Source organism: Aspergillus sydowii, assembly GCF_001890705.1.
Source record: "Aspergillus sydowii CBS 593.65 unplaced genomic scaffold ASPSYscaffold_19, whole genome shotgun sequence".
Lineage (NCBI taxonomy): Eukaryota > Fungi > Ascomycota > Eurotiomycetes > Eurotiales > Aspergillaceae > Aspergillus > Aspergillus sydowii.
The window spans coordinates 304,618-329,881 of NW_024467877.1; the positions used below are offsets into that span (position 1 = coordinate 304,618).

The 25,264-nt window shown below is 49.0% G+C and overlaps 6 protein-coding genes across 6 annotated transcripts; 3 read left to right on the top strand and 3 right to left on the bottom strand.

The window, feature by feature from the left end:
• Nucleotides 1-34: 34 nt before the first annotated feature.
• ASPSYDRAFT_37191 (mRNA-binding protein PUF3) lies at nucleotides 35-2,921 on the bottom strand (the record flags this gene model as incomplete). Its single annotated transcript, XM_040845512.1, has 6 exons — nucleotides 35-393; nucleotides 446-1,001; nucleotides 1,050-1,328; nucleotides 1,384-2,633; nucleotides 2,702-2,837; nucleotides 2,892-2,921. 6 exons carry the CDS (start codon nucleotides 2,919-2,921, stop codon nucleotides 35-37), a joined length of 2,610 nt encoding a protein of 869 aa, XP_040696477.1.
• A 6,109-nt stretch (nucleotides 2,922-9,030) lies between these two features.
• ASPSYDRAFT_164200 (uncharacterized protein) lies at nucleotides 9,031-9,582 on the top strand (the record flags this gene model as incomplete). Its single annotated transcript, XM_040843239.1, has 1 exon — nucleotides 9,031-9,582. The coding sequence occupies one exon, from the start codon at nucleotides 9,031-9,033 to the stop codon at nucleotides 9,580-9,582; it is 552 nt and encodes a 183-aa protein (XP_040696478.1).
• A 1,351-nt stretch (nucleotides 9,583-10,933) lies between these two features.
• Nucleotides 10,934-14,201, top strand: ASPSYDRAFT_164297 (mannose-ethanolamine phosphotransferase GPI13; the record flags this gene model as incomplete). The annotated part of the gene is made up of 2 exons (XM_040843250.1): nucleotides 10,934-11,169; nucleotides 11,231-14,201. 2 exons carry the CDS (start codon nucleotides 10,934-10,936, stop codon nucleotides 14,199-14,201), a joined length of 3,207 nt encoding a protein of 1,068 aa, XP_040696479.1.
• Nucleotides 14,202-15,167: 966 nt separating this feature from the next.
• ASPSYDRAFT_62722 (putative GTPase activating protein (Tsc2)) lies at nucleotides 15,168-19,880 on the bottom strand (the record flags this gene model as incomplete). Its single annotated transcript, XM_040850160.1, has 1 exon — nucleotides 15,168-19,880. One exon carries the CDS (start codon nucleotides 19,878-19,880, stop codon nucleotides 15,168-15,170), a length of 4,713 nt encoding a protein of 1,570 aa, XP_040696480.1.
• A 791-nt stretch (nucleotides 19,881-20,671) lies between these two features.
• Nucleotides 20,672-23,950, top strand: ASPSYDRAFT_164080 (putative chromosome segregation protein Cse1; the record flags this gene model as incomplete). Its single annotated transcript, XM_040843223.1, has 8 exons — nucleotides 20,672-20,741; nucleotides 20,803-21,113; nucleotides 21,171-21,341; nucleotides 21,402-22,726; nucleotides 22,779-22,861; nucleotides 22,917-23,220; nucleotides 23,274-23,453; nucleotides 23,506-23,950. 8 exons carry the CDS (start codon nucleotides 20,672-20,674, stop codon nucleotides 23,948-23,950), a joined length of 2,889 nt encoding a protein of 962 aa, XP_040696481.1.
• Nucleotides 23,951-24,239: 289 nt separating this feature from the next.
• ASPSYDRAFT_189296 (peptide chain release factor family protein) lies at nucleotides 24,240-24,974 on the bottom strand (the record flags this gene model as incomplete). Its single annotated transcript, XM_040843617.1, has 2 exons — nucleotides 24,560-24,974; nucleotides 24,240-24,494 (listed from the first exon to the last, which is right to left on the bottom strand). Coding segments are annotated over exons 1-2 (471 nt in total), but the record flags the coding sequence as incomplete, so codon positions are not given.
• Between the last annotated feature and the right edge of the window lie 290 nt (nucleotides 24,975-25,264).

A 25,264-nucleotide genomic window follows, 5' to 3' on the forward strand; every position in this document is an offset into this window, starting at 1 on the left:
ATAAAAATATGTCAGAAGAAGAGAATGTCCGGGCTCATTGAAGAGTTGGCGTGACCTCCGCTGATGCAGAGGCAGACAAAGAGGCGGTGTTTTCGCCATTGCCTTGGTTGTCCGCTGGTGGCGGAGTGGGCGGCGTTGTGATGAAACGATCCTCCACTGAGCGCTTGATTGGCTGCGGCGAGGACTTGTGAGAATTGGGGGGTGTGGTGGATGCATGGTTTGAAGCAGGGACAGCGGGATTCGGGGCCGGACTCGAGTCTCCGATGAGTTTCTCAATGGCCACAAGTTGCTTGCTACAGTTATTGTTGGATTTCTTCAATTGCGGCAGCAGAGGCTTGATGCGCTCCACGAGCGCCGCCCGTTCCACACCCTTAAGGTGGCCAAGGACCTTTTCTGTAAGATTGTTAGACAACATGATTTTCCAAAAATGAATGGAAAAACTTACGGAACACATAGTTTCCGTACTGGTCGGACATCAATCCAATGAGATGGTCGTCACCACCCTCTGCCTCGGTTGCTAACTTCGCGATGATTTCCCGACGTTGGGCTTCATTACCATAGTCGATGCTCTTCTCCACGACGTTGCTTGCGAACTTGTGCTTCGAGTGCCAGAGGAGTTTTCGCTTTACCACATCGATCATGGCAGCCCGGTCAGCTTCATCGCCATGTTGAATGACATGTTGAATCACGTAGTTTCCGTACTGATCCTCAATTAGCCTTGGAGCGCAGGAATGAAGCTCCGCTAGTATGGATCGACGGTCTTCTTCTTCGCAGTTCTCGAGCATCCGCTGGATAACGCGGCACCCATAGGTATGCTTCGCCTGCTTCTCCACCTGTCCCTTGAATGCGCGGACCACAAACTTGGTATATTGAGAGGGAACTTTCTCAATGGCTTTTTGGATGACGTGATTCCCGTTGTTGTTCTCAACACACTCAACAACGCGTGGTTCAAGCTCTTTGACCAAAGAAATTTGTTGGTCGGTGAGGACATGCTCCAAGGCCTATGCACAGTCAGTTTATGCTTACACGATGGAATAGCGGAAACACACCTTTTGGACTACACGACACCCATAAGGGTTTACAGATAAAGTAAAGAAGTTTCCCTTCATTTGACCGGCTAGGGACTTCTTCTGTGCCTGACTGCCATGCTCGAACATCTTTTGGACAACATAGTTTCCGAAAATGTCCATGGCCAGCGGGAGAATTTCGGGAATAATTTCCTGATAAACACGTTCCTTTTCATCGCTGTTGGCGGTTTCCAACCTTTGTTGAAGGAATCGAGAGCCATACTGGTCCCCGCTAAACTCTACAATATGGCCATATGCCTCCTGTATTCGTTAGTGACGAGCTCAGTGAACGTATAGGTTGGAGTCATACGGATACCTTGAGTTCAAACTTTCTGGTTTTCTGTTGTACTCTAAAGTCTGCCATTCTAGGCGAAATTGTGACCTGGGTGGTTGAAAGATCACGTGGCGGTTGGCGATTGGCAAGGGCCACAGCTTGTGCAACGGGATAAATGGTTGCTAAAGCAGCCTGTGGTTGATAACCATAGTCGTATCCAGGAGAAAATTGTTGCTGGCGTGTCATCACATTTGGCACTTGGTAGGAGGTCTCTATAGACCGATTGTTTCGCACTCTACCCTGTAGTCCTGGAATCTGACCATCGGGGGAATTGTTTCCCAGCGTACTTCGATAGGGACGGCCAGGGTTAGGGTCTGCTCCATTGTAGGAGCTGTCCAGCGGATACTCGGTGGGTGGAACCAGGTCTGATTCTCTGAAATGCGGCGAACGCCCTGTTTGATAAGTCATGCCGTGATTGTGAGCAGGAACTTCAGCACCGATGTTTTGCATGGCTTGGTAGCTATCCTGGTCGTTTAGGCTCTGGTACCTCAGCCGGTTTATTGAGCTATCCAATGATGCGTGAGACACATAGGGTGGTCGGTTTACGGCATTGTGTGTCTCGTTCAGTTGGAGTCTCTCAATGGCTGCGTTGACATTCGCAGATTCGCCACTATAACGGCCACTGAACTGAGTTTCCGAGTGATACGAAGGAAACGCAGAATGAGCAGGTCTCTGAGGAACAAATGACGCTGAGTTATGAGACGAGTGAGCGTAACCATTGCGAGTATTGCGCGGTTCCATACTCTCCGACAGTGCCTGAGACACAGATGGGATACTGATTGACGCGATATGCTCGGACCTTGTAGTATCCAGCGGACTTGCGTATCCTGACTGGGTCTGGTAACCAGTTGTAACAGGAGCCCCAGCGTATCCGGCGTTCCTCCTGTCACTATTCCTGTATACAGGGCGACTTCCCATGACATTCCCTTCGCCAGCAGGGGAGATTCGATCCGCCCCAGAATCTAAATAAGTCATTTGATTCGTACCAGGCGATGGCGCTGGCCCGGAAGAAGTGGGCTGTGCGAAGTAATTCGAGGCGTCGCTACCATTTGAAAGGGAAGCAATGCTGTGATCAGTTGAGCGAGTCTGGACAGGAGACGTGGTCATCCCATTGCCCTGCCCTCTCGATGGCCAAGGGACATTTCGATGGGCGTTCCAGCCATCGGACTCGGACGAGGCTAATAAGGAGCTCGACCCAGATACACCCTGTAGTGTAGGGCGCCCCGCGGAGTCTAAGAAGAGAAATTTGTATCAGTGGACAACTCCGTGTAGAAATACAAGGAGTCGGGGGGCCACGTACCATCCAGACTATCCCTCCAGATTGTGCTCATACTCCAGCTCGGATTACCGCTCAAACCGCTACCAATACTCCCGTGAGTCCCTCGTGTTCGCTCAGCAAAACTGGAGGACTGCATATTAGAACCGTTGGATTGGGCCTAGAGTGTATGGGTTAGCTAAATAAATAAACATTTGTCAACGCAGTAACTCACTTTTCTTGAATGCCCTGTAATAACTGTCATTTCTTTTAAGACACTCTCAAGTATTACCAGGTATATATTCGCTTTGCTGAGGAATTGTCCCACAACCTTGTATGTATACACAACTCTCCGTGGACTTTTACTCGGCGTGACGAAGACCTTTATTGTTTATACGCGGTGTAAATGCACGAGGTCCCTAGAGATATGGCAAGCGGTACAACTGTCAGTCATGAAAACAGGCACGAGTCTCGCATCGACGCGGTGAAAGGGAGAGTGGAAACTCACCAAGCAACGGGTCCCCAAGCGAAGGGATAGGTGTGTAGGGAGGGAAAGGTCCGAGGAACCGATTATGTTTTGACCCAAAGCGACGTCGAGAAGCGTCCGATGGGGATTGAAGGGGTGACGGAAGGGAGGATAAGCGGCAAGCCGGAAAAAAAAAAAAGGGAAAGAAGTGAAAAATGTTAAACAGAGAAGTATACACGCGAAAACGCAAGGCGGCGTTAATCTCTCTCCCCTTTTGTTGGCAAGCCCACGGCGTAGCAAATAGCCGTAGACGGACTTTGTTCGTGAAAGATAACCGCAACTTTACCACGCTCCGTACATGCTCAACTAAGTTCGAATTTCGCAGGGCGCCGTCAGACGATTGTCGGGAAGAGAGTAGCGGATGGAAGAAAATGATGCGGGTCTGTTTTGTCGAGAAACGTTCAAAGCTTGAACGGGTCGTAGCGGCAAGGGGGAGAGGGGAAGGGTTAAGTGAGATTGCAGCTGGTATGGAAGGGAGAATGTGCCTGTTGCGCAAATGGAGAAGCGATCCGACGTGATTAGTGGAGCGTCGAAGAGTGGGAATGCGGACGAGAGACAAGGCACGGCATTAACGTCGAGCAGCTGTGACACAGGCGAAAGCAAGCATGACACCCAGAACGGCTGGCTGGGCTTGATAGATCGACCTTGACGGCAGATGTCTCGTCTTCGAGTCGGTGTCTGAGTAAGGGAGGCGGGGATGGAACTGTTCGGCGAGCCGAGAGTCGTGTAAGAATATATCGACTAAACGAAGCGGCAGAAAGAAGTGGATGCGAGGCTCCAGGCAGGGCGTGCGAGGCAAGGTAGGAATTGTGGGTGGTGGAGGCGGAAAGGTAGCACAGAAGCAGCAATAAAAAAAAAGAGCCCGAGGCGCAGAGGTTGAAGAAGAGAAAGGCAGGCCAGTGACTAGGTAGAGAACGGCGACTAAAAAAAAAATTAATATGTAATGGAAGAAAAAGAAAATACTAATTCTTTGAAAGCAGGAGCCAAGGTGATGAATATGATGGATGGTGAAGAGGGCGAGCGAGCGATAGATAAGCTTGTTGAGGCCGAGCTGGAAAAAAGATGCTGCGGGAAATCTTGAAGTAAAGCTAGGCTAAGGCTTAAGCTCTGGCAGGTACCACTTTCCGTCCCTCAGGCCAGATCCGGCCACCGCGATCCTGGGGAAGCGCCAATTCACTTAGGTTCTGTCACGCCTGGTGCCGCCTGGTCGAAGAGCACTTACTATTCGTCGCCTTTCGTGGCTGAGACGGTCGGATGTCCGTGACCTCAAATCTGCGATGGCTCGTATGTCAACTCGACCATGTCTCATCGCTTGCGTCATCTTTCGCACACCACTTTTCCGATGGGCAGGGCACCTGCTCCTGACCCAAACCACACCCCAAAACAACCCAACAACCCTGCGATGACTAACGCATTGTCAAGGTTTTCTGTAGTCTGATAGTTCGTTTTTGCGGGAGCTACGCCCACCTCGAAGCCATGATAGGAGCATCATGGGACCGTTCACCATCAATTGCCAGTTGCGCGCGAGCTTCAAGATCAGAGCAATCAACTCAGCCCGGCCAACTGGATCCACTAATTTAGCCCGACAACCTGATTGCGCCTGCCAAGTGCCAGCGAGCAACAACTCAACAATGGCTCATCTGAGTTTTGTTTTGGTCACCGAGATGAGACTTAATCATACTACTAGTACGTACCGGCAACGGAAACAAATTTTATCAGCAGTAGACTTCGGCCGCTCTACACTAAATTATCACTCTGCTTCTTGAGTCCTGTGTACCACGACAGACCCCGCGTACCTGATTGAGGTCGATTCTTGCTTATTATCGGTCTAACAGGCCTTGATGATAACATACACACGAACACGCACGGTGCGCTGCGACTACTATTCCTCCTACAACTAGTGACCATCCCTTACATCCTTATTATTGCGGTCTCCTCTTTTCATTCATGCGGAACATCAAGGGTCCATTCGCGCCGTGGTAGCCAGTAACTATGGTGCGGTGACCTACTTCCGCGGACTATGCCAACCCAACGCGGCATCCCACCGAGATCACTCTGACGGCTCAAAAGACTTCGAGTCCAGGAATGGGAAGCTCAATTACATTGGACTATGTCTAAACGTTGATAGTTCACGCCCAGCCCTCCACGCCCCTTACCTAAACCCCGTAGTAGACGATCCATACCTCCAGAATCGGCGGGAATGCCTCGGTAATATTCTGAAGCGCTTGCTTCAAGGATTGGATGTTGATACGGGGTGCCCCATACAGAGACCAAGGCACAAGGTCTTGTGTCATACTTTCTACCACTCCAAACTAGAAATGACTAGGGTGTAAGGTCTCACTAAAATGTGGCTGCCGCTGCTCAGATCCTCCATATACTGCTCAGTTATCGAGCCGCTGGAAATTCTGCCGCTATTAATTCTGCCGCTATTCCATAGTATGGGGTTTAGTAGCCCAGGCCAAGTATATAAAGCTGCACAGATGGATCACAAATACCCGAGCAATCCGAAAAACGACCATTTGAGAACACCTCTTCTATCAGCAGATGGCGGGCGCGATAACCTGACCTCCTGTCATAGTAGTCACCGCCAGTCCTCAGAGGTCCAACCAGACTTCTCATTGAATAAGCCCACCATCTACGGAGCACACGGTAGGCTATACTCAGACACTTTCTGATCCAAGGAAACGAAAGTACTTTATAATAAATTCTATATAGATTAGGTAATTAAAGGCTTCTGGTAATCAATACTAGTAGGTAACAGATGGTTGTCATGATTCCAGTAATCAGGTACATGTCGTAATCCTTACTTTCTGTTCCAACAGCATCAACAGGCGGAACGGATTTGTACATTCTTTGGGATGAGGTTCGAAACCCTGGGTCTGTAGTAGGCCGCGCAACTTAAGAGACCGTGTCAAACTCAGTCTAAACCCATAGCAACGCACTGAATATATATTTTTGCAAGGAGAGCACCCTAGGTTAGAACCCAACCGAACAACGTAAAACTGCCTACCGAAGATTAAGTGGTAGTGAAAGACGATCATGGGCTGGCTACGTTACTGAATGGGCTAACTGTCGATAGCTGGGGAGAAGGATCGAAGACCTGAATTCACTAAGTTGATCGGGTGTCTTTCCCGTGTCACGTAAAATTGAGGCGTTATGTCTGATGAAGATCTGCCTGAATGCCCTACCAGGTGTGCCTGATATACTGCTCTTGGAATACTGGGATATTACTTTGGGTGATAAATAGGAAAAAGGCGAAATAATCTACTAAAGCTGTCTATACAGTCTGGGGTCATATTTATCGACATCCCAGTCGACCATAAAAACCACTAGCGGTATTAGGCCGTCTTTCTATTGCATTATATGCCGACAATATTATCCAGAACGGATTGAAAGACATATATATACCCTGTGCCCTATGCTGACAGCCTTCTTTCTTCCTCCTTTGCAACCCGTTCCTTATCAGTATGCCGAGGTTAATTATTTTGTAAAGAACAGGAGTATCTTCCTGGGTATGCTGGAGACGAATTAGAAAAAGTCTCGAAGTTAACTACACTTGATTGAGAACCCGAGAAGCGAGGACATGAAAGTGCATTGAAGTAGCAGAAAAGTGACCGCGCCTTGATATGTAAAGTCGGTCGGATAAATGGACACCAAATGGCACCCAGTGTCCATTCGTGCACATACTGGTGGTCACGTTTTCCAGGCTTGTATGATTGTGAATGTCCTCAGGACTTCAAGGACGAATTCCGGGAGAGTTAATCTGTTGATGAAGAGCCGAACAACTATATGGCATTCGAATCCATCCAATAATATCCGTCGAACAATTGGGAATATGATTTCGCTTATTGAGGTCACACGGCGTGTCTTCTCTAGCGAACCCCCAGCATTTGGTGATGAGATAGTCGATGCGGACACAAGCTCGGTTTCTCAGCTGCCAGAGATCGTAGGTACGCCTACAACATGCGTTCCACCGAAGACTAACCATGTAGGTCTGCGATGCTTTAGAGTATAGGAATACTGAAATTGTTAGAGATGAAGTCTCCAAGTGCACTTTGCACCAGGATTCCGGGGGAGATCAGCGAGAGAAGTGGCCCATATAACCCGATGCGCTGACATTCGTGGATACGACACTGGAATAACCGAAATACAAGAGTGTTTTTATTTCCTGGTTTGATTGCTTGGTGCTATCGTCTTATACGCCTCCATCCATAGACCAGGTTCGAAGCTGGGTTGGCGTCGTAGAAATGACATCGTCGCAAAGACTTGGGTGACTCGAAAGGGCTCTGGGGTTCCTGGCATTAGTCAATCAAACACTGTGGAGGTTCCCGCCGTCAAATAAGCGTTTGCAGATTAGGTTGGGTCTCGCGAGTTTGACATAATATCGAGAGACGAAATACTGCTTTCGAAGATACACAATTTGACTCATGACAGAACTCATAGCTTACATACCTAACAAGCCCGCCAAATCAAGCTCTGTGAGACATACGGGAGCAACAAACATACATCAGTTCAGAACTCCAGGGTCGAACTTGGGTCGCACTGGGTTTCTGGGCACAGCGGACTCCAGGTAATAATAAGACGCGTAACTAATTGGACTATCTCGCATGTTTGCGAAGCAGCGGCGAGAGGATGACAGCTATGGGGATATTTTTTCTCATATCATTTGAGAATAATGGTTTGTTGCTTAATGCTGACGGGACTTTATGATTTCAGAAAAGGTGTTGCTGTCCACCACAGTTCTGAATCATATCTGATACTATGACAGGCTCAGGGGTACAAAGAGCATTGACCAGGTCGCTGGCAGTTTTTAAATAGAACAACGGGCCACTTGTCTTTCTGAAACGACTGACTCTCTTCCAGAATGTCGAGGCTGGGCCGAGGGACGGAATCGACATTATTTTTGTGAGGAGGCGATGGCCGCAAACCATACTCAACAGGCCTAGTTCGTGATGTTAGCGACTGGGTTCATGATCAGGGGAAAGCGAATGAGGTTGGGTCAAGAAATTAAGATGACGGATGGCCAGGAACGCTGGCTGTGTGATAGGTCGGGGCTGGAAATTACTGCCGTGAGTACCTCCGCCAAGGGCTCGCGATAGGGGGAATGCACAAACAAACAAAGCCCAAGTGGGCCATGGATTCCTTTAGTCTCTTTAGTTCCTCTTTAGATCGGCGCCTCAGAAGAACCAAACTCCAGCTAGCCAACAGCCTGTTGCGTTCTGGCCCGGCTGGCCTGCTGCCATTCTCGCCTAAGCGCCCTTGCGCCTCGTTCCTGTGCCTGTGCCTGTTGCTGGTGGTGTGCCGCTCGGCCTCCTCCCTTTCTCCTCTCGTCCCCCAAATCCCAACCGTCCTTCACTCTTTTCTTTCCCTTGTTATCCTCCTTCTTTCGTTGCTTTCATCCTCCATCCCACCCTCCCGCCATTCCTTCATTCCAAGCAGGTGCCAGTTTCACTCTTTCAACTGTTCACCTTGCTGTCCATTCTTTCCTCACCCAGCCTGGCCCGTTTCTCACCCTTGAGAAGCCAACCGACCAGCTACTGACCACCGAACGAATCACCACGAATTTCGCACCGACCCGATACATTCTCTCTTTCTCATAAAAAAAGAAATACGACACCTGCGGAGGAACCTTCGACCAGATTCTCATACTGGAGACTTGCTGAAACACCAACTCTCCCGTTTTCTGTCTCAGGAATCCCAATCCAACATACCGACCGTCGGCACAGCAACACAACCCCTTCAATTCTTGAATTCACTTCCCCTTGGTTGATAATCCCAACATTACTGTATAAACGTCACCCTTCGCAACCGCGTTTAACGGCGATACATCCCGATTTCACCGACCAATATGACGCAGAACATCCACCGACTCTTTACACGAGACGATGGCGACAAAGGCAGTGAAGGCCTGTCCGAACCTATGGTTAACCTGCTGATCTCTCTTTTGGTCCTGGTATTATTCGGTATTGCCCTCGTCGGCGGCCTCTTTATTCTACGTCGCAGACGCTTGAATCGTCAACAGCCTGAGCTCCCGGTGCACAATGGTCAATGCTCAACCCACCACCGTAGCCTCACGATCACCGCGCCACCCTACGCAAAGACCGAATCCGTGTTTGTGATCGATGAGAAGCGCAACTTAATGGAGAACTCCTCGAGTCCGCCCCCCAGCCCCGTACCAGAGATTCGCATCACATTTCCCGAGGAAGAGGACGAGTCTGGAAAGCGCAAATCCGGCAGGGTCGTGGTGGTACGAATTAGCGAAGCTGGAAGTGTCGGGCTTGAACCATACAATGATCAGCTTCCGCCCTACCAGACGAGTGATGCAGAACGTTTCCAGTCCCTCGACATTGAGCGCATGGGCGGTTTGAAAGAAAAGGATGACGCAAAACGATGGGGCTAAACACTGGCACCAAAGTTGATGCCCGTTTATATGTCTTCTTGATCCATACGTCAATAGACCATATTCATCTTTCTGCTTCATACTCCTACGACCAGCGCAAAACATGACCACGTTCCGGCAAAAATCTGCTTCATTCTTGTTGTATATCACAACTTTGCTTCTACGCGCACCAGCAACTTGCACATACACGCAGTATCTACGCTGTTTTAATTGTGACGCGGAGACCACTTTGTTCAAGCGGTTCGCTATCTGCCTTTCTATTCGCATGGCTACCTGGCACCAGGCCCGGCAACTGGGAGATGGACAATATTTGAATCGCGCCCAGCAACTGATGTGGGAATTTAGAGCCTTTTATTATTCTGGTTCTTTTTTTTTTTTTTTTTGAGGCGTTCATTTCTCGTGCTTGGTCACTCATCATCTTCACCCTGCCACGTCCCTAGGGTTGGAGAGACGTTACGTTCTGTTTTTTTGTTGAAGCCTGCGTACCATTCTTCCAAGGTGCCCTTTTACTATTCTTTTGTGACTAACTTTACTTTTACCTTCTCGGTCTCCGTATCCGGTGACTCGCAGCTGGATAATGTATGTACTTAGTTTAAGCTATACATTGGACGGCCGCCTTATACAGGTGTGAGCGTCGATGAATGTACCTATTGGCCCGATAGAGGCGTACTTTAAAGCTTTCAGAAAACTTCCTCATGACTTTATTGCCCATTTAGTGTTTGGTATGGAGTACGTACTAATTTCCCCCTGATGCAAGGCCAACTCTAGCAATGCCCTAAACAGTTATCCCTATTTGGAAACGGCCCACTGCTGCAGGGATTTTAATGATCCGGGCCGTGTTAACCAATGACAACGCGTCAATTCGTAGATGAGCTGCCGAAAGCGCCGACTCCCCCACGTCACGGGCAGGATTTGGCGCCTTTTTGAGCTGGCCGTAGTGTTTAAGTTGTGCACACTTGGACGACTGCAATTGCGCTGCAGGAACCCTGTCCCCCGTCACTCGACCTTGTTACCCCCCAATGGAGCTGCAGCTACGACCATGAGATTCTCAAGCCGCTGAACTCAGTTCACTAGCGAGACCTTGCCAACTAGAGCTCCTGAACATAGAGCTCCTACCGGAAACCTTGCAAGTTCCGGGACAAAAGAAAGGACAAATATCAACATTTCTGTCGCTTCGATGACTCGAGTCGTGTTGGCCCCCAGAAAGACCTCACCTTGATATAGCCACCTTTTCCGGCGAGATAATAGGTTGCGAGTCGTCTACCTGCCTGCAACGAGTCCGAAATTCCTGCGTCTCCCGAGATTTCCGAATTAGTGGACGTTGTCCCAATAATCATTCTTTGCAGCGAAAATGACCTCACGCCATGATCCGTCGGGCGCAGATGGCCCCCTCAATAGACTCCAGTCTTCTCAGGGTTCGTCGCCGCGGTCGTCAGATCCTCGCAAAGCTCTGAACCCCAAGGTGCTCGCTGGAATGCAATCTCAAGCAGCAAATAAGAACAAGTCGAAGGATGCTTTTGTAAAAGAGCTAGAACAAGAATTCAAACATAAGCACCTGGGCTTACTCGGTGTATTCGTCTGGGTGTTGTGAGTTGAATAGTTCCTATTGATCTTCACAGTGAAATTCTAATATCGGCTCGTTGAATAGGTTCTTGCATGTTGTCGGTATTTTCTTCTTCACCAAAGGCTTTCTTCTCACTCGAATGGTCCTGGAGAACAAGTCTTCCTGCGATGTTCTTCCCTTTAGCGATTCGCCTTCGATCTCGCCGGAGCAGTCGGAGCACAATGAATGCTGGCACCAAAAGTCATTTGACAAAGCAGTTGTGATCATAATTGACGCTTTACGCTACGACTTTACTGTTCCGTTTGTATCAAACTCAGAATCCGAAAGCGCCCACCTTTTCCACGATAACATCCCAGTGTTGTACGAGACTGCGGTTGAAACACCCCAAAACGCCTTCCTCCTACCGTTCATCGCCGACCCGCCGACTACAACATTGCAACGACTAAAGGGATTGACCACAGGTACTCTTCCTACATTTGTCGACGCAGGATCGAATTTTGCAGGAACAGCAATTGACGAAGACAATATTGTTGCTCAACTTCACGCGGCAGGAAAAAGTATTGTGCAGCTCGGCGATGACACCTGGCAGGCGCTTTTCCCCGGATATTTTAACCCCAATCTTACCAGGCCGTTTGATTCGTTCAATGTGTGGGACTTGCATACCGTCGATAATGGCGTGAATGAACACTTATTTCCTCTCCTGGAACCTCAGAATCACACGAAATGGGACGTGATATTTGGACACTATCTCGGCGTCGACCACGCTGGCCACCGATATGGTCCAAACCATCCCGCCATGGCAGCGAAACTCAACCAGATGGACCGAGACATTCGGGAAATCATGGCCAAGATCGACGATAGTACGCTGTTAGTAGTGATGGGAGATCATGGAATGGACTCAAAAGGAGACCACGGCGGCGAATCGAATGACGAGGTCGATGCTGCTTTGTGGATGTATTCCAAGAGGGGGGTGTTTGGCCGTACGGGTAAAGAAACCGGTTTGCCGCCGGAGCACGCCCGGGACAGATTTGTCCCTCAGATTGATCTTGTACCAACCCTGTCACTGCTCCTCGGGATTCCCATTCCATACAATAACCTTGGATCTCCGATCGAAGAAGCCTTCATTGGACCTAGTGGCAATGACTGGAACAATTTAGTTGCAGTGAATCGCCTGGCTTCAGCCCAGATCAAGCGCTATCAACATGCAAATGCTCAAACCCGCGATGGAGGCGATGGAGAGGCGTCTCAGTCCATCGGGTACTGGGAAGCAGCAGAAAAGGAATGGGAGGCTCATAGCAGCTGGGCCAGCTCGAAGACGTTGTCCGCAATCAACGAAATTTATAGGCAGTATCAACGACATACTCTCCACATTTGCAGGGGATTATGGGCAAGCTTCGATGTGCCGAGCATGGTACAAGGAATTGGCGTACTCCTTGCTGGCATTGTTTTACTGGTGTTCTATGCTCGTGGAGTGCAAGGTGACCGAACAGAACTCACAGGTCCATTCCTCTCCCGTGCCGGAATAGGATCAGTATCGGGCGCTGTGGCCGGGGCTTCATTAGCCATTTTTGGGGTAACTGAGATGAAAGTGCCCGAATCATCAGCGCTTCTTGCAGCTGTTGGAAGCATCTTCGGTGCCTCGTCGGCCATTTTCTTTGGCTCTCAACGCTTGTCGTTGCCTCTTCCAAACTCAATTTGGGGCTGGTTGGCTGTTATTTTCACAGTCAGCCAGTCTGTTGGTTTCGCATCTAACTCGTATACAATTTGGGAGGATGAGATCCTGCTATTCTTTCTTTGCACGTTCGGCGTTGTTTCTGGTATTTCATCAATGCGCCAGCAAACGACTACGGACAGGGTCCTAGGAGTGTATCATTCGATCGTCTTCGTCCTTCTCGGAAGAATAGGATCTTTATCTCGCCTTTGCCGCGAGGAGCAAATGCCGTTCTGCCGCTCAACTTACTATGCTTCCAGTACATCTTCTACCTCTGCTCCATGGCAGCTCGCTATTCCGTTTCTCGTGATGCTTATCTTGCCAACCGTCATCAAGGGTTTCTATGCTGGATCAAAATCGTACGAAGGAGCGGCCAGCCTATGGATTGGGCTTGGTTTCCGCCTAGGACTTTTCGTCACTTCTATCTTCTGGGTGCTTGAGGAACTTGACGGCAAAGACTGGTTACCTCTCAGTGGTGAAACTTTGAAGTCAATCCGTGTATTCTTAGCCCAGCTTGTTCTCGGCCTTGCATTTGCTGCCGGCACAACCGCATTCATTTACTCAAAGCCTTGCGTCAGCATCGATGTCGCACAAAACAACGCAGAGCCGGAAGCCAGGCGGCCCACTCCTGGCGAGCAACAAGTGCCAAGGACAACCGTCACAATACTTGGATTCGGCAACGTTCACGGCACCCGATTTTTCTTCCTCGCCATCAACTTCTGCCTAGCTATAACTCTGATGCAGAAGCCCATGGGCCAAGGCGCCATGGGCCTCCTCCTCTGGCAGATCCTCTCCCTCCTCGAAATCCTTGATACGAACTCGCTGGTAACAAGTAACTCTGCCATTGGTCCTGTCGTCCTAGGCCTTCTGGGATCCTTCTACTACTTCAAAACCGGCCACCAAGCCACCATAAGCAGTGTCCAGTGGGAAACTGCCTTCATCCCTCTAACAACGGTCAAATACCCCTGGTCCCCGCTCCTCGTCATTCTCAACACCTTCGGAGCCCAAATACTCGCCGCAATTGCTGTTCCACTCACAGCTCTTTGGAAACGGCCCTTACAGCTCCACGACAAGAACGCCGCCTCCAAAAAACCAGCCCTCAAGCTCCTCTCCGATGTCGCACAAGCTTCAGCAACATATGTCTTATACTTTGCGACTATCAATCTTGCCACAACAATGTGGGCAGGTCATCTCCGCCGCCACCTTATGCTCTACCGGATCTTTAACCCGCGATTCATGCTCGGCGCTCTTGTCCTCGGCGTCGTGGACGTCGTCCTTATCCTGTTCTCTGTCGCCGGTGTGCGGTGGAGTACATTGAGCATAGGCGAGATATTTGGGTGGTAAAAGTGTACCAAGTTACAGGCCAGAAAAGGCAATACGGAAAGGCGCCTGTCAAAGCATTGAGTATTTGACGCATGGGTTGTCGATACGTCTTATCCTATCTGGGATATATACCTTTCCATCTTCTTGCTCTTTTCCCAATATATACGGGAGTGGACCATAAAACTATCCATGCTGTTGCTTACGGTAGTCGAAGAGGGGATAATTCCGATGTATATATATATAGAAAACATTTTTGCGCGTACTTGACCTTTTTGTATTGATATTTATATAGCATCACTAGACTTTCACAGAATATAATCAAGAGATACGAATCCTTTCATTCAATTCAACCATGAGATTGCTTAAACTCCGTACCTACTAAGTAGTTGTAGCCAGGATGTATTGTATGCGCCCTTCACACACGTAAAATACCCAAGTCCCTTGTAGTTGAATAAATCCATTGGCTATTTCTTTCCTAGTAGGATTACATTCATCTATTCAACTTCATACACGCGCCCGCTTTTTGAGATATCATATGTAGAAATCAGACAAAGAAATAACAGCTGCTGTCATCAAGTCATATCAAAACACAAACTTTTGGGTTCCGTCATTTCCATCATAAACCGACTTTTTATCGTATCGCTCCATCTGGCATCGTTTTTAAGCCCCGTCCAACTCCTGTACAGTAGGTATACATGACAAAAAAGAGCTATGAGTAAAAAACGAATAATCAACGTCTGCAGACAGGACAGAACAGAACACAGTATAGCTCTATTAAATGCATGATCAGATGTATTACCATAATGGCTGGCGTGAACGCAAACGATGACGGCGTAAGCAAAAGGATCAGATGAACACAGGGATATAGATAGGGGGCAGGTTGAGGGCAAACGAGAGTGTGGAACGAATGGTTCCATGAGAACCCAATTTAATCGGGGTAATAAATGCTGTCGACACAGTGGGGAACGGCCACACTCATACATGACTTCACCTTGCCCAGCGGGAGAAGTCGAGATTCTGAAGAATGTTCGAATCCGCTGTTGCGTTCCAGTCGGTAGAGAACTCAGACCTCCCTACACTTGTACGTACCGGCACTTCTTCCGAAAAGATATTGGCCTTGGTGTTGCGGCGTTGAGTCGGATAAGTGGCATCTAGGCTATCTGAGTTCTGGGACTGTGAATCCATTACTCGCTCGCGTAGCCTTTTGATCTCACGCAACCTGTTGCGCCAGGACGAAATATGCTCACCCTGACTGTTCCAAACATTGGAGAAAACGGAAGCATTCAGTGCTAGGATGCGTACGAATGGTGCGAGGTTTTTGCCCGAAATAACTTTCGGTGAAGCAGCAGGCGAAATGTCCGGGAAACCAGGTTTGCTCATCACCTTTACGGAGTAGAACATGTTCTCGGGATTACATGTGAATGAAGATCCTGTTTTGTCCTCTTCTGTGAGCCGAGCCACCGGGCTGATGACAATATTGAAAAAATTAAACTGCGACGGTATGGTGTTGAAGTTAAACGGCGTGTTGGAATGGTTGAAAATTATGTTGACGAAGTCATTCCCGATGTGACTCTTTTTAAGGACACAGGACGGATCGCTGTCGAAGTTGGTTGGCATCATAGTCGTGACATGGTAAACGATTTCAGTCACCCGGTCACGCCAGGCATATGTGAATTCCCCGTCTGTTTCTGCATGCAAACCTTGAGTATTGAACCTGGCTTCTTTGAGCGACACTTTGGTGCCAAGGCCCGAGAGGAAATACTCATAATCGGAACTGCCGACAGTGTTGGAAAGGATCTCTGCCTCCGTAGTCTGGCCATCGTCGATATATATGACACCAATCTTATGACCATCCACAATATCATTCCGGTCAAACGTGCTCAACGCCCGGCGCGTCATGTCGTCATCTGGTAGTGGAATTGGCTGAATGGTAACGGGAGTAGGGAACGCCGTCGATGTCAACTGGAGCATAATGTGACTGGGTAGAACATTGGTACTCATGTTGTCTGGATGCAGATGCGCATCATGAGTTGCTGGAACTTGATGAGGAAGGACTGGTGCAGTGCGCTGTTGGTACATTGCATAAGTTGTCCCTGATGCTTGTCTCTTGGTAATTTGGGTCAACCCTGAGACACTAGCAGTCTCCGCGGTGACGATGCTCATGCCTATAATCCACGACTTCTTTACCGCTGGCCCATCCTCGGGTGAAGGTGGGAATGTGGCAAAAGGAATAGTTTCACCCAAATCCGAGAATGCGACCCTTTGCATTAAATCGAGGAACACTTGGCTTTGTTCTTCCACTGTCTCCTTTCCATGTTCATCAGTGAAAATAAGCCTGCTAGTTATCCAATTGACATGTTTTGGACGGTCTTGGAGTTTCAGTGATAAGAACCAAAACACCATGACGTGGTGTGTCGAGGTATAGATATACCTGGACATAGCATCCTGAACGGAGGTGTCCGATGGGTCGCTGCCGGGAAGCGCTGCGGTCTCGCGAACAACGCTGCCAGTTCTTGTGGTACCGTGTGCGTTTCTTGTCGGCGATTCGGGATTTTTCAGCCTGTGCTCCCGTGAAGTCTGCACAAGTCGAATACATATACCAAAAACCGTACGGATCTCCTCCTCTCGCAGATTGACATAAACTTCGGGTTGTCGTGCAAGTAGTGCCAAGAATTCCAATATGTGGACAGCAAGATTGGATAATGTAATGACTTTGGAGATTTTGTCAAAGATTCCGTTTAGAGCCTTCGTAACCGAGAGAGGGATTTCATGGCAACACAGAGAGAGAGCGTGGATGCACCCGCGGGATGTGTTGCCCCAAGACCCGATAATCCCCATCATAAATGATCGTACAAGCTCATCCTCTTCACTTTTTGCAAAATGTTGATGGTAGCTTATTAGTACGCACAGAGAATCAAAAATGTAGCCAGCCACGTCGGATTTCTTCACCCCGGTGTTTACAGGCGGTTCACGGAAGGAGTCATTTTTGATCTGATCACACAAGACGCTGCGCAGTAGCTTGACTTGTGGGACTGCGGTATTGAAGAGATCCTTGTTCTGGAGTTGAGGGGATAGGTGGGTGAGTACATAACTGTAAATGTCCCACTTCGTTTCACGCTGAAGCAGCATGATTATTGTTTCGAGCCACACATTCGCTTTCAAAGCGACTCTTTCGGCGGATTCGGAATCTTCTTGATTTGGCGCGTTAGGTGTTGCATGGGCGTATAGGAATGGACTGGAACCGTCTGGAGGTTCCTCGGGTAGGACTTGCGGGGTAGTGACAGCCCATACGGGATGAGACAACTTTGGCACACGCTGGGAATAGCTGGCACTCCGCCCCGTAGATCTAGACAAAGCACTGGACGATGACCCGCGGACCGGATACCTCCTGAGAGGCACTGGTACTCCAGAATCGTTATCTGCGCTGTGTTCTCCAGCTGGGTCTTCCGGATCGTTCGCCAACGAACTTGGGTCAATGCTGCGCCCAGAAATACTCATCCTAAAATCATCTTCAGGAACCGAGATAACGATGATTGAGCCTGAGGAATCACAACGCAGTCTAAAAAGCATTTTGAGAGAGGTCAAGCGTGCGTCTAAAGGTCGATCTGAAGACTCAGCTATTTTTAAAAGGCCTTCATAGACTATTACTGCTTTGGATGCCGATTGGTTGAGTGACCTCAAAAACATCCGCACGAGCCCAATAGAGCAGATGTTGGCCAGGGAGACTTCCAACATGAAACTTGATGATCGACCTTCTGCGGGGGACACTGGAAGCGAGTCGGGCTCTTCCGTGCTCACATCTTTAGTCATTGGTGAACTGATGATATCAACCAAGGATTTGAACGTAGTATCATCACAGGAAAGAACAACATTGTCGACAAGGAAGGAAATTAGTGACTCCAGGAATATAATGCTATCTTCATTAGTGAAGCCTTCTAGCATAAGGTCTAAGAGGCCTTCTTTTTGGAAGAGGGCCAAGGACTCGTAGCTAGTAAAAGCCTCCTTCAATGTTTCCAGAGCCACGATTCGAGTTTCGGCCGGTTTACTCCGGTCGCGGATGAAGTAATTGACTACTTGTTGACAACTCTGAACCCAACCCGAGGTTTGAGGATCACAGAGCTTCTCGGCTCGCATCGTGTTGAGTATCAACTCGGCCTGCGTTGGCTCGATGTGTTGACAAACATTGGAGAGGAAGTTTGTGATTTCCAGTCTCTGTTGCCCATTCAAGCTTTCCCAAAGAGACCCCACAGCAGATGCTATCTGGACAATGTTCGATAAGATGTTGGGTTTAACATCATCGACGACACTGGCCCTAGACTGGGGCAATTCCGGCCCGAGAGTGGGCGTAGCACTGACTTCGGGCTCTTCAATAATCCTACTGGAACAGGCGTTAAGGACGTCGACAAACCCTCGCCAGTCCTGTTCCAATGTGACCTGGGCGAACTCTCCTTCCAGCGTGTTTAAACATAGCTCCAAGACGTCCGCTTCTAGTCGTCCATCATTCTTTTGGACAACTGTTTTGAGAGAATTCATCAAAGGCTCGAACTCGAGTTGAACTATTCCGTCCTGGCCATGTGCGCGGATAAGGTCGGCGAAAGCGTATACCGCCCCACGCAGGACGTTGAGGTTTTGACTGTGCTCTCCGGTTGAATTGTGTAGGAATGAATGGAGTGTGGAAACCATTTCTGTCTGTCGCCTTGACTTTGCCAGATTCCGAACAGCCCTTGACGTAGGGCCAGAAAGAGATCTTACGGACGCATGAATGCTACAGAGTAGTTCAAGCATCGGGGAAAAGCTCCCTTCAGGGACCACCCCATAGAGTATTACTGCATCGAAAACAGCCAGAGCATGTTTTATATCAGCAGCAACGCTCGTCTTTCTGCAAATGATGAAAATCTGATCCAACAGTTCTTGGACTTCATCGCTTTCTGGCTGCTTCCGCTGCAGTGTGATGAGATCAACCGCGAACTGCAGGAGGTCGTCTAAGACAGTATCCTCGTATGCAAGTCCATTCGCTTTCCCAACCTTAGCTTTTCTCGCCTTCGCTCTAGCTGAGGAGATGACTTCGTATAACGGGACAATAAATGAGGAGATTAAGGGTAGGAGAGACGAGGAAGCAAATTCTAATCGTCTGCCATGATCTGACAAGGATATTAGGGATTGAGCGCGAGCCGGTATAACGTCGGGCTCAGAGGACGACGAAATAAATTCAAAGACTGTGCGTCGGGCTGCAGGAGGAAGATCTTGGCGGCTTGAGAGCGATACCAGCAGAACGGAGCCGCTGCGCCGAGCCTCGGAAGACCCCGCCTGGTGTATCAAGTGCGACCCGGCTTCCCAGAGCGCTAAAGCTTGCTCCTGAGTATAAAATTGAAAGGACTTGGCCACTTGCTCTGCCTCGTCACTGGCATGACTAAGGTTTTGCTGTTGCGCTAGCACCTTGACAGACGACTCAAAATCCCGCGTCCCCGAAGCATCCGAGGAGCTGGACACGACACTTCCACGATGCATTGAGTCAATCCCTATTGTGCCCCAAGATCCTGTATGTCCATCTGCGTGTTGGTGGAAAGAGTCACCGCTATCCGGTAGTGACGTTGAGGAAACCGTTTTCGCTCGGGAGGCACTTAATGATCTAAAGACGCCCGCAAAGCTGGATGTTGAATACTTAGAACGGGATGGGAATAAAGCATCGTCAGGAGGCATGCGTCCCGGTGGACGGGTGAGGGTATATAGGACGGTTCAAGTGAGTCAAGGATTATATAAGGAGCTGGGTAAGAGCGGTTTGATTAGCGATAAGAGGCTTTGAAATGGCGTCATGGGGAAATGGTGGGAAGAGTTTGATGTGGCAGACCATTCCAGGATCAGAGCCTGATTAAAAAAACGTACCATGGAGAGCTGCTAAGGAAAGGTCGGTAACATTAGGAGGTTGAAAGAAGATGAGGCTTGAATCCCAATGCTAAGAGATAAGAGGTCGAAGCACCCAAGAGAGGCTGTGTCGGAGAGCCAGCACATGAAGAAAGAAAGGAAGTTGCTCTGGTCAAGACAGACGAACACCGGGCGCCTGCAAGAAACCAACCTTTTTGTAGACTGCACTCTAAGGCGAAAGAGGGTAAAGAACGAGATATCTTCGGGCTTGAATCATCAATGAAGCTCCGCCAAGAGGCCATTTCCCCTCCGCACCAGTTTGGCCGCTGATCTGGCGGAGATTCGGAAGAGTTTGATTCCGCAGAAGGGAGAAGTCACCTGACTGGCAGAACCACCCCGCGGACCTCTGCTCACCGCCTGGAAATAATTCCAAAGCAACCGCCAAACAAACTGCCTGTCCAGGAATTAAGCTTGCCTCTGGCTCTATTTATCATTGTTTCTGCAAAGAGAACTTAGGCCTTGGTAGAGTTTCCAGAACCTGTCCCATTTCGAACTTTAAAGGCTCCAACGGCCACCTGTTGTCTCTGCATCTTTCTCTATTTTGTTAATACACATCGCCCCTCCAAACAATGGCGGATGGTCTTGGGGCTGTTGCCCAGCTCCTCGCAGCGAGTCTGGACCCCAGACAAAACAAACAAGGTGAACCCGCAGATTCATAATCGTTTACTCGCTTTCCAAAATCCATATTGACCTGTGATAGCCGAATCCGCTCTTCGTCAAGAAGAGAGTAACCCGAACTTTGCGATATCGCTTCTTCAGATCACCGCCTCCGAATCTTATCCGTACAATACTCGTCTGGCAAGTGCGCTGTTTTTCAAGAACTTCATCAAAAGGAATTGGTCCGATGAGGATGGAAACTACAAGCTCCCACAGGAGGTAGTGGGTACGATCAAACAAGAGCTCATCAGCTTGATGATCTCCGTACCGCAGGGTATACAAACCCAATTAGGGGAAGCTGTTAGTGTCATCGCTGATAGTGACTTTTGGGAGCGGTGGGATACACTTGTTAATGTAAGTTTGGCACTCAGTTAGCTCCATACCTGATCTTTGCTAAACTAACTTCCCCAGGACCTTGTTTCAAAACTCCAACCCGACAATCCCGCTGCCAATATCGGTGTCTTGCAAGTTGCACATTCGATCTTTAAGAGATGGAGACCCCTTTTCCGCTCCGATGAACTTTACATAGAAATCAACCACGTCCTTGAGAGATTCGGTAATCCTTTCTTGACTCTTTTCCAGGTATCCCTTCCTTCGCCCACCCTAACAGCAATCCACTACAGCGCTAACCATGATATGCAGGGGCTCGATGCGTATCTTGAAGCGAACAAGTCGAACAAAGACCAGCTTGTTCAGGGATTCACTCAACTTAATTTGATGATTAAGCTGATGTATGACCTCTCTTGCCATGACCTCCCTCCGATGTTCGAAGAAAATTTGAGTGGGATTGCGCAGCTGTTACTCAAATATCTGACATACGACAACCAATTGCTTCACACTGATGATGATACCGAGTCTGGCCAACTAGAATTTACTCGTGCCGGGATTTTTGAGGTCCTAACGCTCTGGGTACAGAAATACGGGGATGAGTTCCAGCAGCACATCCAACAATTCGTAGAGAGCTCCTGGAATTTCCTGACTACAATTGGACAGGAAACAAAGTATGACATTCTTGTCAGTCGGGCGTTAAAGTTCTTGACTTCGATTGCCGGCATGCCCCAACATGCACAGGTTTTCCAAGCGGAAGGCACATTGGCCCAGGTCATTGAAAAGGTTATTTTACCAAATGTTAGCCTCCGTGAGTCAGATGAGGAACTGTTCGAGGATGAGCCGATTGAATTTATCCGACGCGATCTCGAGGGATCAGACAGCGACACAAGACGACGTGCTGCTACAGACTTCCTAAAGCAACTGAACGCGAACTTTGAAGGGTCGGTTACAAAGGCTGTTCTGCAATACATTGACCACTACCTGAACGAGTACACGAAATCACCACAGCTGAACTGGAAAGCCAAGGATACCGCGACCTACCTTTTTATTGCAATCGCGGCGAAAGGGGCTGCAACTGCCAGCCACGGAATCACGACTACTAATAGCCTGATAAGCATCACCGACTATTTCCAAAAACACCTCGCTGCCGACTTGGTTTCTGGGGATGGCCTGCATCCAATTCTCAAGGTTGATGCCATCAAGTATCTCTACCTTTTCCGCAGTCTCGTCACAAAGGAACAGTGGCAGGAAGTTCTTCCATTATTGGTCAATCACCTTGCTTCTTCCAACTTTGTTATTTACACGTACTCTGCCATTGCAGTTGAACGCGTGCTATATTTCACCGATAACCAAGGACAGCCCATTATCTCAGCAGACACGATCAAGCCTCTTGCTAAAGACCTATTGGAGCATATTTTCTCTCTGATTCAGAAGGACCCGGCTCCTCAAAAAGTGCAGGAGAATGAGTTTATCATGAAATGTGCCATGAGGGTTTTGATTGTGATTAAGGAGGCTGTAGTCCCTATTACCGACAACGTGCTGAAGCACTTGATCAGCATCACTCAAGTGATAGCTAGCAACCCGAGTAACCCGAGGTTTTACTACTATCATTTTGAGACTATAGGAGCTTTTATTCGGTAAGTTCAGGATCTCGGATACTGCTATCCTGCTGTTTATTGACTGTCATAGGTACGCTGCTCCGGCGAACCCCGACAAACTTGAGCAGGCTCTCTACTCTCCTTTTTCCGCCATCCTCCAGGGCGATGTACAAGGTAGGCCTGGATCTATGTACAATAGAGTTGACAAGTGAAGCTGACATGAGCCTAGAATTTGTGCCGTACATATTCCAGCTTTTCGCTGCCCTTCTCGAAGCTAACCCATCGGGAACGTTGCCAACATACTATCAGAGCCTTATTGCCCCTATTCTTGCACCTCAAGTGTGGGAGTCCAAGGGCAATATCCCTGCACTCGTGCGACTTCTATCGTCGATCATTAGCCGGGGCTCCCAATATATTTTAGAAAACAACCAGCTTATCAACACGCTTGGTATCTTCCAGAAGTTACTCTCGTCGAAGACAAATGAAAGCTACGGATTTGATCTCCTGGAAGCTGTGATTGAGCACTTTCCATCGTACGTTGTTTACTGAAAGATACACATAGCGCACTTCGCTAACGTTTTCCCAGGGCCGCACTGGAACCGTTCTTTGGCGACATCATGCAGATCATTCTCACACGCCTTCAGAATCACAAGACAGAGAGTCTTGCGCTCCGATTCGTGCGTTTCTATCACTTCATGTGTGCCAATGATGCCAAGGGATACAGCGCCGACTTCGTGATCCAAATCGTCGACAAAGTACAAGAAGGGTAAGTCTAGTGGTCGATTCTTGTCATCCAGTCAAATATTGATCACAAATAGCCTGTATGTCCAATTATACCTGAACGTCATTCTGCCAGAATCACAAAAGCTTGCGCGCCCACTGGATCGCAAGACTGCTGTGCTATCGTTCACTAAGACGCTCGCCAACTCCGAAGCTTTTGCCAACAAGTACAAGAAGGGATGGGGTTTCACGTGCGAAGCCCTTCTTAAACTCTTGGAGCTACCGCCGCTGCCTGCTAGCAAGGACGATGTTATTGCTGAGCATGACGTTGAGGACATGGCATTTGGTGTTGGATTCACAGCTCTTGTCACTATACGGCAACAGGTCAGAGACCCTTGGCCTGATACGGGTGCCGATCTTAAATTGTGGGTTGGGAAGTACTTGAAGGAAGCAGACCAGAGGCACGGTGGAAGGATCTCAGCATTCGCCCAGGAGAGATTAGGGGACCAAGCGAAGGCAGTGCTCGGCAGTTACATTGCGTAAAATATATCATCTCTACATTGGAGACTATTTTCCAGAATATCAATGTCTGTCCCTTCATCTGTATGGGACCAAGTTCTGATATAGAACAATGCTGTACTGTACAATATTTAAAATATACGCACGTAGTGTGCGCGGACGCTACGTAGGTAGCCTGGCATATCCGCCAAATCTGGTATCCACGACTCTGCAGTAAGTATAGAAGTCCATGAGCGTTTCACCCTGACCCCTTCGCCGCAGGCTCAATATCTCCATCTAACACCGATTCCCCCTTCTTTTCTTCTCCTCCTTCTTCCTCCGCACTCTTCCCATCTTCCAACTCCCGATACTTCCTCCGACTCTTCTTTATCTTACTGGCTTTCTTTTTCCGCTCGCGGTCTGCCTTGAGCGCGACACGACTCTGATCACCCCTCAGGACCTGCTCGACCTTATCAGCAAGGATCTGGCGCGCATATTTCTCATTCTGCGCGCGCGATCTCGTAGCTTGAGATTTCACGACGATTCCGGTCGGCCGGTGGATTAATTGCACGGCGGAATTTGTCTTGTTCTGCGGTCAGGACGGGTAGTGTTAGCGGTGCTCGCGGGTGTGGATGAAATTGGGAGGGGAAATACAATTTTTTGCCCTCCCGGGCCTGTGCCCTTGAGGTAGGAAAGTGTTATGTCGGCATCGTCGAGCTTCAGGCGCGGGGGGAGGGGTTTGTTGCAGAGGAATGATGAGGCGGAGATGGATCGATTGGGGACGGGGACTGTTGCAATGCGGATAGGAGGCCGGGGGATGAGCGCGGCGTTGGAGATGGGCAGCAGTAGGTGTCGTATTGGACGGACCATGATCGTTGTCAGACGATTAGGTTCATTTTACCGGGAACTATTTGTCTAAGGTTGACTCTCCAAACACGCGGGCAGCAGCAGCTTCATGCTAAGGATGAGGTGGGGAGAAGGGTTGGATTTGGTTGGGCGGCTCAGATTCTTATCGCGATAGAAGACGCAGTAGTGCAGCTTAAATACTAGAAATTCGAGAACATTCGTGGGCATTTTCAGCCATCTACAAAAGTATACATTGCTCTTCCGCTAGTGTAAAGTACAAATATCTACCCCAGGGGGCTCCGGAGGCATGTTTCCGAGTTCGTTAAGTGGTCGCCTGCTTGGTCTCTGGGACGTTGGGTGTGGTTGTGCCAAGGGTGGGTTACGTATGCTCTGACATGGGGGTCAATCCAGAATCTGACGATGAGCCTGTAAGAGGGTGATCAAAGCAGGTCAAGAGTTTTGTCCGAGATGCTGGATGACATGTTGCCTGCCTCCTTTCATTGAAAAGGAAGA